The sequence below is a fragment of the Malania oleifera genome, chromosome 10 (genome assembly GCF_029873635.1).
Source record: "Malania oleifera isolate guangnan ecotype guangnan chromosome 10, ASM2987363v1, whole genome shotgun sequence".
Lineage (NCBI taxonomy): Eukaryota > Viridiplantae > Streptophyta > Magnoliopsida > Santalales > Ximeniaceae > Malania > Malania oleifera.
The window spans coordinates 29,547,593-29,561,843 of NC_080426.1; the positions used below are offsets into that span (position 1 = coordinate 29,547,593).

At 35.9% G+C, this 14,251-nt stretch overlaps 1 protein-coding gene across 1 annotated transcript; it reads left to right on the forward strand.

The window, feature by feature from the left end:
• The first annotated feature begins 13,312 nt into the window (after positions 1-13,312).
• On the forward strand, positions 13,313-14,100 carry LOC131166580 (fasciclin-like arabinogalactan protein 16). The gene has a single exon (XM_058125169.1). The coding sequence runs from the start codon at positions 13,339-13,341 to the stop codon at positions 14,098-14,100; it is 762 nt and encodes a 253-aa protein (XP_057981152.1). The 5' UTR covers positions 13,313-13,338.
• The last annotated feature ends 151 nt before the right edge of the window (positions 14,101-14,251 follow it).

Below are 14,251 nucleotides of genomic sequence, written 5' to 3' on the forward strand. Positions count from 1 at the left end.
AAAGCACTGTCAGCTGATCTTGTGATATTAGACATGCACGAGTTTGATATAATTCTGGGTATGGATTGGTTGGTAGTTAATCATGCTAGTATTGTTTGTCATTTGAAAGTAGTGATTTTCAGACCTGTAGGTGAGCAGGAATATAGATTTCTTGGTTCACGTGTACGTTCTTCACCACAGCTTGCGTTAGCTATTCAAGTGAAGAGACTGATTCAAGATGGCTGCCAGGGATTTGTTGCTTACATAAAAGAGTTGCCAAAAGAAGAACTGGAACAAGTCAATATTCTTGTAATTAGAGAATTTTCAGACGTATTTCCATAAGAATTACCTGGTTTGCCGCCAGACTATGAAGTTGAATTTACTATGGATCTTTCTTCTACCGGGGTTAGCACCAGTATCTAAAGCACCTTACCGAATGGCTCTAGCCAAATTAAAGGAACTAAAAGATCAACTGCATGAATTGTTGGATAAAAGGTTTATTAGGCTTAGTGTTTCGCCCTGGGGAGCACCAGTTCTATTTGCAAAGAAGAAGGATGGGACCTTGAGGTTGTATATAAATTACAGAGAGATAAATAAACTAACAGTTAAAAATAAATATCCTCTTCCCAGAATTAATGATTTGTTTGATCAGCTCTAGGGGACCCAGGTCTATTCTAAAATTGACCTTCGTTCAGGTTATCATCAGGTGAAAGTTAGGGTAGAAGATATTTCAAATACAGCATTTTGAACGAGATATGGGCATTACGAGTTCCTAATAATGCCATTTGGGTTGAATAACGCACCAGCAGTATTTATGGATTTAATGAATCGAGTGTTCCGTCAATACTTAGACCAGTTTCTAGTGGTATTCATTAATGTTATACTGGTCTACTCAAGGAGTTTTGAGGAACACGAGCATCATTAAGGCTGGTATTACAAACACTGAGAGAGAGAAAGCTATACACGAAGTTCAAGAAATGTGAATTATGGCTGAGACAAGTTTCTTTTCTCAGCAATGTGATCTCCGAGGCTGGTATATCAGTTGATCCGAGTAAGATAGAGGCAGTAGTGAATTGGGTAAGGCCAGGGAATGTCCAAGAAGTTAGAAGTTTTTTGGGTTTGGCAGGCTACTATCGATGTTTTGTTGATGGTTTCTTTAGTTTATCAGGTCCGCTGACGTGACTTATGAGGAAATATATAAGGTTTGAATGGACTGATGACTGTGAGCAGAGCTTTCGGGAGTTGAAACGGAGGTTGATACTGCCCCAGTATTGGTTATCCCATCAGGAGAAGATGGGTTTGTGATATACAGTGATGCATCTTTGAAGGGTATTGGATGTGTGTTAATGCAGCATGGAAGAGTTATTGTCTATGCATCTAGATAGCTTAAAGAATATGAAAAGAACTATCCTATGCATGATTTGGAATTAGCTGCAGTGGTTTATGCTTTAAAAATTTGGAGGCATTATCTATATGGTAGGAAGTGCGAAATCTTCACGGATCACAAAAGTTTAAAATATTTCTTCACCCAAAAAGAACTAAATACGAGGCAAAGAAGGTAGCTAGAACTGATTAAAGACTATGACTGCACTATCAATTACCACCGAGGAAAAGCGAATGTGGTAGCAGATGCTCTGAATAGGAAATTAGTGAGACCAGTACTGGCAGCTATAGAGATTCAGCACCCGATCCTGACGGATTTGGCGAGACTTGGCGTAGAGTTTGTAAAGGATAATCCACAAGCATTTATCGCTAGTTTGGTTGTGCAACCTACACTATATGAGAAGATTAAGGCCGCTCAGGGTGATGATGCAGAGTTAGTAGAGGTAATAGCCAGAGTACGGGATGGTCAGGGAGAAAAGTTTAGTATCTCTAATGACGAAGCTTTGAGGTTTCGCACCAGATTGTGTGTACCGACAGATGGTGATATTAGAAGAACGATTTTAGAAGAGGCTCATAGATCACTATACACAGTCCATCTTGGCAGTACTAAAATGTATAGGGATCTACGAGAGTATTTTTGGTGGAGTGAGATGAAAAGGGAAATTTCTGAATTTGTATAGCAGTGTTTGACGTGCCAGCAGGTTAAGCCTGAGCACCAGAGACTAGCAGGGCAGTTGCAGCCACTCTTTATTCCAAAGTGGATGTGGGATTACGTCTCTATGGATTTTATTACTAGGTTACCACCAGTACGATAGGGATTGAATGTTATTTGGGTGATCGTTGATCATCTAACGAAGACCGCTCATTTCATCCCCATTAAAGTCGACTATTCCATGGACATATTGGCAGAGATATATGTTTAGGAAATAATTCGTGTCCATGGTGTACCGGTATCCATAGTATCAGACTGAGATCCTCGGTTTACTTCATGATTTTGGAAAAGCTTTCAGGAGGCTATGGGTACACAATTAGCATTCAGAACTGCTTTTCACCCTCAAACAGATGGTCAGGCTGAGAGGACAATCCAAACATTAGAAGATATGCTTTGGGCGTGCGTGCTAGATTTTGGGGGTAGCTATACCCAGTTTATGCCGCTAGTTGAGTTTGCTTATAATAACAGCTATTAGGCTAGCATCGACATGACACCTTATGAGGCACTATATGGTAGAAGGTGTCGTTCTCCTTTTTTCTGGGATGAAGTAGGCGAGAGGCGAGTTTTGGGTCCAGAGATAGTACAGCAGGCATATGATAAGGTCTGACTAATTGAAAAAAGAATCAGTATCACGCAGAGTTGGCAGAAAAGTTACGCAGACACTCGCCGCCGAGAATTAGAATTTGATGTGGGGGATCGAGTATTCTTGAAGGTAGCTCCTCTGAGAGGAATTATGAGATTTGGAAAGAATGGCAAGTTGAGCCCTAGGTTTGTTGGTCCTTTTAATATACTAGAAAGAGTGGGGTCAGTTGCCTACAGGCTAGCTCTGCCACCTGCCTTGTCTAGGATACACGACGTATTCCATGTTGTTATGCTAAGGAAATACGTCCTAGACCCGTCCCACATAATCAGTTATGCATAAATAGGGCTTAAAGATTCATTATTCTATGAGGAAGCACCAGTACAGATCTTAGACTGAAAGACACAAGCATTGCACACCAAAGAAATTCATTTGGTGAAAGTTTTGTGGAGAAATCATACTATAGAGGAAGCTTATTGGGAGTTCAAGGAACAGATAAGACAGAAATACCCGCAATTGTTCCAAGAGATTTAGTTATAACCCAGTAAAATGTAAATAGTTAGGTAATGTTTCTTTTGCAGGTACATGTATTGATTTAGTTAGTAAGTAGTCATTTAGTTTTATATGTGTAATCTCCCAGAACATAGAATGTAACCACGGTATTCCTCTGCCATAAGTGAGGGTAAGTAATAAAATAAGTAGACAATTTTCTTTAGAGAATGGTGTATGGAACAAATAGTAAATTTTAAAGACAAAATTTTATAAGGAGGGGAGAATGTAGAGACCCAGATAATTTTCATAATTTAATAATAGGAGAAGGAGGGAAAAAGGAATTAAAAACTGGAAAAATTAAACAGAGTCTTGTCGACGAACAAAGGGGATTCGTCGATGAGCACACATGAGGTGATCGTCGACGGGGACGTGTCTGATCGACGAGAAGATACCGAAATGATATATTTCAACTTTGAATTTTGTCGACGAGAATAAGCATTCATCAACGAATATCCTTCTTGACCTCGTCGATGAAGTGACGTGGCTCGTCGACGAAGGCCAGTGTATAAATAGCCTAAACTTCATTTTTCAGCTGGAAAATCACACACAAAATCCTCTCTCTCTCTCTCTCTCTCTCATGTTCCTCTCTCTCACCTTCTCTTTAAGTTTTCGGACCGGATTCTTGTCAGTTTGACGATTCGAGACCACCACGATACTCCTGGGGAAGTTCTCTACAAGTCTACTGGAGTGGATCATTGGTGAGGCTGCCTTGGATTTCATCCCAAATTCAAGGTAAGACCTTTTATTCAATATTTGGCTTTACCATATTTTTAAGAAATGTAGTACATAGATAAATACTGAAGTTTTGTTTTGGGGGATGTTGTTTTCAGGGTGTTGAGCGGGGAACCTTGCTGGTGCAGAACTAGTTATACTAGAAGCTTTTCAGTAGTCAGGTAAAAGAAATATGCTATGCTAGGGATTTCATAATGTATGTCAGAAGATTATGTTTATGTATATATATCAATTTATTGATCAATTTTCCAGAACATTATTGTTATTAGTATTATAGTAGAATTACAAAAATTGAGCATGAGATTTTGATTACTCAAATGTGTGGCATGAGTTTACTATAGACTAGTATAGTGATTAAGCAACTTTACAGATAACTAGTTATACAGATATTAGCAGAAAGTATTATTTATAGTGGTTCTCAGAATGACATGATTTTTAAAACCATAACACTCAGACAGATATTTCAGATAGATATTATTGATATTTCAGTCAGATATTTCAAATATTTCAGTTCAAATTTATAGTGTTATGGTTATTTTGAAATCATGTTAAAACAACAAGATAAGTATATATATAATAGTATTACACAGTATCAGTTCCTTGAGGAAATTTCAGACAGATACAGACAGCAGAGCACGGTGCTGTTGCTAGTTCAGATAGAGTGCAACCACATAACTCAGATAGTATGTGGATTCCATCTAACCGCACTAGGAGAGATTACAGCCTCCCTAGCAAGCTGGGTTGAGGTGGCCGGTTAGACGAGATAGATTTGGAGATTGCCCGGAGAGATTGCAGTGGGCTAGATTGGCGGATGATAGAGATATAGATTGACTTTTCTGGTAGGTCAACCAAAGTAAGTCCAGCCTACGGGCCGCAAAACCCTGTCATAAGGGGTTAAATCATACCATACAGATCATAGGGTATTATCTCACCAGTTCCTATATACAAATATATCACACGGCAGCAGTTATATTATAATATTAGCAGTATGTATGAATAGAAAACTTAGATACATAGTTGTATTTTAAATTATATTACGAGAGTTTTGTACAGCATACCAGCATATTTATTTTACAGTATCAGTATTATATCTGTATATTAAATGTGTAACTCAGCCGTCACACACTAGTAATAACATATTTCCTTTTACTGAGCGTTGTCTCATTTTAATGACTTATTATTTTTCAGGAGATCCAGATAGGCGAGCGGATCAAGCTCGCGGGTAGAGGGCTGTTGATGCTGCCCTTACGGGAAGAGTAGGTGTTTCTATGGTGCCAGTGGTTTGGGGTAGATTCCAGGTTTTGATAATGTCACTGAGCATTTTGTGATATATATGTATGTTGGGATTTATAGTTTCCTGGTATTGTATATTGATGTATACAGTTTCTTGTGTACCGCTGCTTAGGAATGTATGATGTACAGAATTTCCACGGTGCCTTTCGGGCCTGAGATGTTTTCGGTAGTGTTACAGACAGATTTGCTATATGAAAAAAAATTATAATAATAAAATAAATAATGATATAAGTAGCAGGTTGTTACACGAACCCGTGAAATAAAAGAAAAAAAAATGAATAAAAGAAAAGAGAAATAAATGAAAAGGAAAAGAAAAGAAAAGAAAAGAAAAAGGAAAGAAGGAAATGGTTTGGAGGCAAGCCAAACCATCGACTGTTTCGGGAGGTTCAGAAAAACCATCAACGGTTTCAACTACCGAGAGCTTGAATAATAGAACCAGGGCCAAACCGTCGACGGTTTCACCCAACTCAGGAAAACCATCAATAGTTTTGTGCGGGGGCAGCTTGCCTATAAATAGAAGTTCACTTATTTTTTTTTAGAAAATTTATTTGCTCTCTCTTTCTAAAAGCTAGGGTTTTGGTTTCTCTCATCCCGCACGTGTCTCCCTCTCTCTCCTAAGGCCATCCGAAGTCCGCCCTCGCCCTCCGATTGTCTCCCCCTCCATCTTGGCTTGCCGACCTTCTCTCTACAGCAAGTTTATGGAAGCTAGGGTTTCGTTCTCTGATCGTTTTAGGCATATCTTTAGGAACAAGTAAGGTTAATATATTATGTCAGCTTGTTTTTTAAATTGAACGGATTAAATTGCCATATATCGATATATGAATATTATGATAGTTGTATTTGTGAAAATCAACCGATTGAAGTTGAGTATAAGTAAAGAAATGGGATTGTATTAGTTAATTTCGAAAGATGAACCGTTTAAACGGAACATGTGATTGCAGAAATACTACGTGTGATTTTCAGAATGAATTAGGAATATATAAAAATTAGAAATATGGTTTATTAACGCAAATTAAGAATGATCAAAGTGAGTAGGGGTTCATTATCTTGTTTTCTGGTAAAATGTGTATTTTAAGTTAACTTAAATTGTGGAGATGAATCTGCTCTTATTTTCAGGAATACTTATTTGAGTATACTATGTATGATAATCTTTCCCAAACAATTTATTGAAGTAAGATATGACATCCAAACTGTGTGGCATGAGATTAATTGCTGGTATTGAACTTATTGGGATTCTTATGATGTTGTACTGGAAGCGTATGGTGATATACTGATTTTACTGGAATGGTTGAAAGGATCCATGAATATTAAAATGATAAAGGATACGATGGCGTACGGGCCATGAAAATGATCAGTGATAAATGAAATAATTAATGATTACGGTGAAAGTTCGGTACCGAGGCTACTAGAAGAAGTATAGTGCAGCCACACTATAGGGTGAAAGTATGGTATGGGATAGTCGACTTGGCCAGAGAAGAGTAGTGTTCCCTCCCTATATATGGGTCAGAATGGGATTTTATCCTCTCGTATACAGGTCAGCATGAGGAATTACCCTCTCGTATGTGGGTCAGTATGGGATTATTCCTCTCGTATACGGATCAACATAGGGTTGGCAAGTCATACTTACAAACAAGACTTTGTTGATTTAACTTTGGGTTGATCACCCAGGCTAAGGCCAGCGTTCGGGCCGCACAACTCGATCATGCAAGGTGAATTCATGATATTGCATGATTGTCAGACAGAACAGTTCTCCTATGTATAATGATAGAACTGTGTTATGAATGGATTGAAAGTGTATGATAGAACTATGTTATGAATGAAATGAAATTATGTTTACCTATTTATATAGGCTTGAGTTATAGTTTCAAATGTAGTGTTTATTAAACTTAAAGTAAAGGTTATACTTTGTCTGCACGAAAACTCATGTTAAGCACACACTGATGATAATATATTCTTTCTTACTAAGAGGTGTCTCACCCCAATGAACATTTAAATTTCAGGACTTGTAGAGGACCGAGCTTAGAGAGCTTGGGGAAGGGTTTAGTTATTGTAATTACTGTAAGTGGTTGTAAGATAGGTAACCTTTATGTTTTATTTTGAGTCTTTGGTTTGTAATAACATTATTTTGAGATACTTATGTGGTAATGGTATAAAACTCTGGTAATGTATTTGAGGTATTTTAAATTATTTTCGTTGCATGTATGATACTTGTGGTATTAGAGATTATAGTATAGGAAAATAAACCCTGGACCCAATATGGCAGGTTCAGGGCATCACAATTGATATCGAACTTTAGGATAAAGATTCTATAGACTTTATGAATGATCATTACTAGAGCATAGGTAGGAATGATGATGAGGGTATGAACGGGTAGACTAGGCGTTGGTTGTTGTTTCGCTGCTTGGAACCAGAAATCTATCGACGGCTTCCGTGGTTTTTATGAATCAGTCAACAGTTTTTGAAAATTCACGGCATGTAATGACCCCGAAAAATGCATATATGAGTAAAGCATAATAATAATAATAATAATAATAATAATAAATAAATAAATAAATAAATAAATAAATAAAAATAATCATTAAGTTAATATCAATACGAATGTGTTTCTTTGTCAGGATCTTTAATTCTATATTTGATGCCTAAGAAAGACTTTGTCTCAGCGAATGCTCAAAGACCATTGCGACTCAGTCGCTCCTTGGAGGTTGACCTAATTAAAATGAATTTTATAAGATAAACAAGGTAGACACTGTTTGTATACATAAATAAATACATATACACAAAATAATGTTTTGACTGACATAATTTGTATAAAAAATAATAATAATAATAATAATAATAATAATAATAATAATAATATAGGTATCCTATGCGGGATCCACAAGACGGTGTGAGGCCCACATGAGTCTCGAAGTCGTGTGGGGTTCACATGAGTCCCAAAATTGTGCAGGGCTCATAAAATCGTGCGAGAACTATTAAAATTACGTCGGACCCACTTGAGTCTTAAAGTTGTGTGGGGCTCACATGAATTTTTGAAATTCGAATTTAATTCTTTTTTATAAAAAAAAATACTAAAATATAGCTTAAAAACAATAACAATGATAATAATAATGATTTCAAAAATATATATATAAATTAATTAATTGATTAATTAATTAAGTAAATTAATTAAAAATTTATTTGAATGGGAGTGTCGGCAAGCCATATGTACCCTCATCCCCATCCCATGCTCATTCCTTGCCAATTCCTTTATTTTAAAAAATTATAATTTCACCCCTCTCTCCACACTTATACAAATTTTATTTTCTTCTTCAAAATTTTCTTATAAATTGGAAGCGCTGAACCTTTATTTTTCACAAAAAATTTCCAATTGAAGAGAATAATTAGTGGTAGAGGGAGATTTTTTTTTAATTAAAATTCTCATTCACCCATTTTTTTCGATCTCATTTTTTAGAAATATTCGTTATAATCGTATCACAAGGTTAAGTAAGAGGTAAGTAAATTTTGATTATGTTAGATTTTTATTAAAATTTATATCCGAGTTTATCTGTAAGTAAATTTTGATTATTTTAAATTTTTATCTAAATTTTATACCCGAATTTATTTGTAAGTAAATTTTGAGTATGTTAGATTTTTATTAAAATTTATACCCGAATTTATTTGTAAGTAAATTTTGATTATGTTAGATTTTTATTTAAAATTTATACCCAAATTTATTTGTAAGTAAATTTTGATTATGTTAGTTATTTTCATAAAATTTTCCTGAGTTTATTTTTATGCATATTTAATTATACATGTTTTATCTTTAATATACTGGCGTTTATTTTTTAGTTAAAAAATGTTTTAAACCCCTTGGGTATTTTACAGCATTAATTTATATTCAAGAAAATATTTTTTTACATGAAAATTGTGTGACATGAGTTTATTTTTACGTTACATATTTTATAAAAATATAAGTAAAGATGACATGAGTTGATTTTTACGTTGCTTATTTCACGAAAATATGAGTAAAAATGAGATTTTCATGATATTATTTTAATTGTATAAATTATATAATAAGATGTTTTCAAAATTCCTTATGACTCAAACGATACAAAAAATTACGAATGCTCGATACCACAGCTTAAAGTTTAAACGGATCAGAGTACACCCACATTGTTTATATAGTGATTTTATATGACAGTGGATTTCTCCTGAGTGCACACCTGAGTCGGACCAGGGTCTAAGAAAAATTGAAGTATTATTGAAGACATGTTAATTAATTTAAATATGTTATTTATGTTTGTAGAAACACGTACCCATATTGATGATTCATAATTAAATGTTAAATCAGATGCATTAATAATTTAAAATTTTCATATTCATAATCAAATATATAAATATAATAATATCCAAGATTTATTTATTTTCGCTGTTATTATTTTCACTAAAAATTTAATAAGTAACACATTAGACCCTACTAGATTTGGAGGTGTTACACATATAAATAAATATGAACAAACGGTCTATTTTGAAATCTGAATTTACCTAAAATTCCTTTGCATGTGCAAGTTAGATATGAATATGTATCTTTACATTGCATATTTAGTTTTCATCAAAACATTCAAGCTTAATTTAGGAATATAGATTTTGACGAAATCTTTAATTTTAATTTTTTATTAGTTTATAATGAATTAAATACAATTTAAATTCAAAAAAATAAATTTCAAGTTCATCATTCAATTATTGTAGAATTCTTCTTCCAAGATAGTTAAGAAAATTAATTAGTCCTGACCAGGGAGAGTAGAGCTCCTTATACAAAAATGTACATAGGTGACTCAAAGTAACTTAATAATAAATAATAAATAAATAAATAAATAGCCTCATGGGTGGGAATCATCAGCGATAGCTCACTTACCCCCATGTCACCCCTCAAACACACAATCCCGGTTGTGACACGTGTCACCCTACGTATGGTAACACGTGTCCCACTAATTCCTACTATAAAAGCCATTTTATGTTTCCCCCCCTTTTCTCCATTTCTCTTTCTCTCTCTTCTTGTCTCTCTTCTCTCTGTTTTCTCTCCGCGCACTCTCTGCAAACCCTCTCTCTCTTTTTCTCTCCCCTCTCTTTCCTTCTTCCTCTCTTTTAATTTCCTCTCTTCCATTTCTTTTTTTTTTTCGCAAAATCTCTCTCTCTCTCTCCCACTCTCTCCCCCCCCCCCCCATTTCTCATCCTTTCTTTTCTTTATTTTTTTTTCCTTTTTTAAGTTCTTACCCTTTCTTTTTTTTTTCTTTTTTCTTTTTGCAGGTTTAAACCAAAGAAGGATCAGAGATATGAAGGGGAGTGTTCAATCCTCTGGCTGAAGATAAGTGTACCCCCTTGTCTTTTTTATTTTGGGTTTCTTTTCCTATGGATTTTCTTAGCACTTTCCACGGAGCCAAATAGACTCCTTGGCTTGCCATGGTTGGATTTAACCCTAGGTTAGGGTTAGGAGCACTGTGTAGGTTAGGGTTAAAGCTTGGGTTAGGTTAGGGCTGAGTCAAATTGTTGGGCTCGACCCATGATTGGGCCAAAAGCTAATTGGGTTTTGGGACTTGGGCTTTGGCTAGGCTGAATTAGGTTAGGGCTAAGTCAAATGGTTGGGCATGGTCCGTGATTAGGCCAAAATCGAGTTGGGTTTTGAGACTTTGGGCCTTGTGGACTGGGCATGTTAACTAGGGGTTTAGGCCTCAAGGCCTTTTTATTTGGATTTTAGGCTTTGGACTTTTTTAAATGGGATTTGGGTTTTAGACTTTGTGGACTGGGCTTGTTAACCGGGAGTTTAGGTTTTGGGGCTTTTTTAATTGGAGTTTGGGCTTTGGGCATATTTAAATAGGATTTGGGTTTTGATCGAAAATGAGATCAAGGGGTCATGGACCTAGGTCCAAATTGGACTAGGGTCTTGGGATTTTGGGCCTACGGGTTGAACCTAATTTAAGGGATTGGATTAATGGGTCGGACTCGATTTAGTGGGTCGGGTCAATGGTTTGATTTCAAAACAATTATTGCACTATTGAAATTATACCATAGAACATGAAAACAGAGCAACACATAAACATGAAACATAACCTAACCTTTGGTCTTCAACTCCTCTGGTCTTCTTGTCTAGTGTCAATCCTTTAGTTGCTCCTTGATTATGTTTGTTTCTTGGACCTCTGTTGCTAAGCCCTGAAACTCTTTCAAGTAGGTCGTTTGTGAGTTCTCCATTTTTCAACTCTTCAGCAATCCGAACTCTCGATTTGCTTTGGACTAACTCACTCTGTTCCTCTCTTAATCAAAGAGTTTTCTAGTTTCTCTTATGATTTACTATATCCTTTCAATTAGAGCTCTCTATTTCTTTCACAATTGCCTATACTCTCTAACGCGTGTCTATCCCTTGGATAGCCTTTGAATGTATGTATCTATCAAAAGACATTGAATGTTTGTCTTCGTGTGTGTCCTTGCTCCTCTGTGGAGGCCTCTATTTATAGGCTCGGCTAGCATTAAAAACCAAATCAACCAATTTAGGAAGTATATCAATCCCTCCTTATTGCCAATTTCCTAGTTGCTTGCTCTTCCATGTGTGTGCTTTCCTACTTACCAAAAAACTTCCAACATAGGCTCAGAAGCATTGAAACTTGATCTGTCTTGTTGACTTCCTTCCATGTGGGTCTCCAATAGATCAATCAAATTAGGGAGCAAATCATTCCACTTTATTGCAGATCAATCAATCTTGAGAAATAAATCAATTGGTATTTATTTCAAATCAATCAAAGTAAGAAATAAATCATTCAATCTTTATTGTGGTTAATCAAATTAAGAAACAAATCATTCTATCTTTATTGTTGATTTTCCCTAATCTTTTTTTATTTGTGTGTGTGTGTGCGCAGGTGCTAGAGACATTGGAGGATCCGAATATCCCTTTTTTTTTTTGTGTAATATCCTTTTTTTTTTGTATTTTTATGCCATATTCCTATTTTTTCCTTGTATTTTAATTTTTTAATATTTTATTCATTAAATTAAATGTACAATTGTTATATTTGGCCACTCTATAAAATGGAGTGTCTACACATATATTTATTAAATTTTACTATTTCACATATTTTTATTTCGAGCATGCATGTTGCACCATATCTTATAATTTAATAAGATTTTTCATTATATATATATGTATGTATATATATAGTTCTAGGAAAATATAAAATATAAATTTTATAAAAAAAATGTTTGGAGAGGATTTGGATTTGAATTTATATTGAATTAAATAAGACAATATTAATCTTCCCAAATCTAAATCTAAAATTGAAAATTTATTTTTTCAAATACTGAATTAAAAAATTCAAACGCTTTTCAAGATGTATAAAATTGGAAATTTATGAAGTAATTAACACAAACAGTAATAGGTCGTTGATCTCTTCAAGCAAAAAGCGGCACGTAACATGAGTGAAACACTGAAACAGCAAGAAGCACCAAAACAACTACTCAAATTAGCATGTTCGACGTGGGCCTAACTTGTGATCTCAATTATAACAATATACTATAAGTTAATTTATATAAAAATATTTAAACTTTATTATAAATTATAAAAATATTTTATGCTTTCATATAAATTCAAATTACATTTTTACTTGTAGGGTTAAAAAGACAAATTAAGTTGGTTTTAGGGTGTTGGATTATCGAATACAAATGTGTACAAATTTTCTTCTATAATTAATTTTTAAATGATCCAAATAATAACTTAAAAATAGAAGAGGTGATATATATACTGAACTTCCACAGTCAAGTTGATATGGGTTCTGCCCATCATCATTAAATACTACTATTATTAGTATTATATAATCAGCCGTCTAATTAATTAACATATTCGGTGCAAAGCCAGCAAGCTGGCTGTGCACCACAGTTTTACCGCCCCCAATTTTGCAAACGCGAATAAGCATCACATTTGAAAGAATTGAATCGGTGTGCGTGCAGTCTGCTACCTCTAACCCACTGTTAATTAATTTCCAGACCTCCATCCATCGACCCTGCTATTTAATTTAATTAATCGTTTCAATTGTCTTTCCTCATTCATGCCACAATTAACTTCTTCAATTCATCCTCGTCGATCAACATGCACCTATCGCATCAACTTTACCTCTTCTTCTTCATCTTCTTTAAGGCCGCCGAAGTGGTCCACCCGGATGCGGTCGGCCGTCCCGACGGCGTAGTTGACCTGATCGAACGCCCTGCGGTATCCCCACCCGTGCGAGACGACTTCAACCGTTGCCGGAGTTCACAATCCATCTCTGCCGTTTTGCCGGAAGGAGCTCAGGAAATTGACCTGCAAACGGCTGCACCGCCGTCGGAACCAAGTCCCGGAGCCTACCTCGAAGGCGAGAACCGGGTGAAGGATTTTATCGACACCCTCCTCCAGTACGGCGGGTACAGCGAAACGGTCGATATTCTGGTGAATTTGACGTCGTTGGGTGCCGAAATTGCAAAGCTTGTGTCGGAGGGCTGCGCGTTAACGGTTCTGGCGCCGAACGACGAAGCCATGGAGAAGCTGACAGCCGAACAGCTGAGGGACCCAGGCTCGCCGGAGCGGATAATAAACTACCATATACTGCCGGAGTACCAGACGGAGGAGAGCATGTACAACGCGGTGCGGCGATCCGGGAAGGTGTGGTACGACACAATGAATGTGCCGCACAAGGTGGCGGCGGCGGAGGCCGATGGGACGGTGAAGTTTGGGCACGGCAATGGCTCCAGTCATTTGATTGATGCCGATATATATGCGGATGGGCGAATTTCAGTTCAGGGGATTGATGGGGTGTTATTTCCGCCAGAGACGAAGACGGTGGCGCCAGCAAGGCGCATGGGAGGAAGTGTTTGATGTTTTGATCATGAGATTTGTTGAGATTTTTTTTACAAAAAAAATCACAAGAAAATTATACAATGCAGATTTGTTTGAATTAATTAATTTTTTTGTTCTTAATTGATAAATTCCAGTAAATTATGAAATTGTATATTCTGATAGATTGAAT

Coding starts and splice junctions, on each gene's coding strand:
- LOC131166580 (XM_058125169.1), top strand. CDS start 13,339: ATGCACCTATCGCATCAACTTTACCTCTTCTTCTTCATCTTCTTTAAG.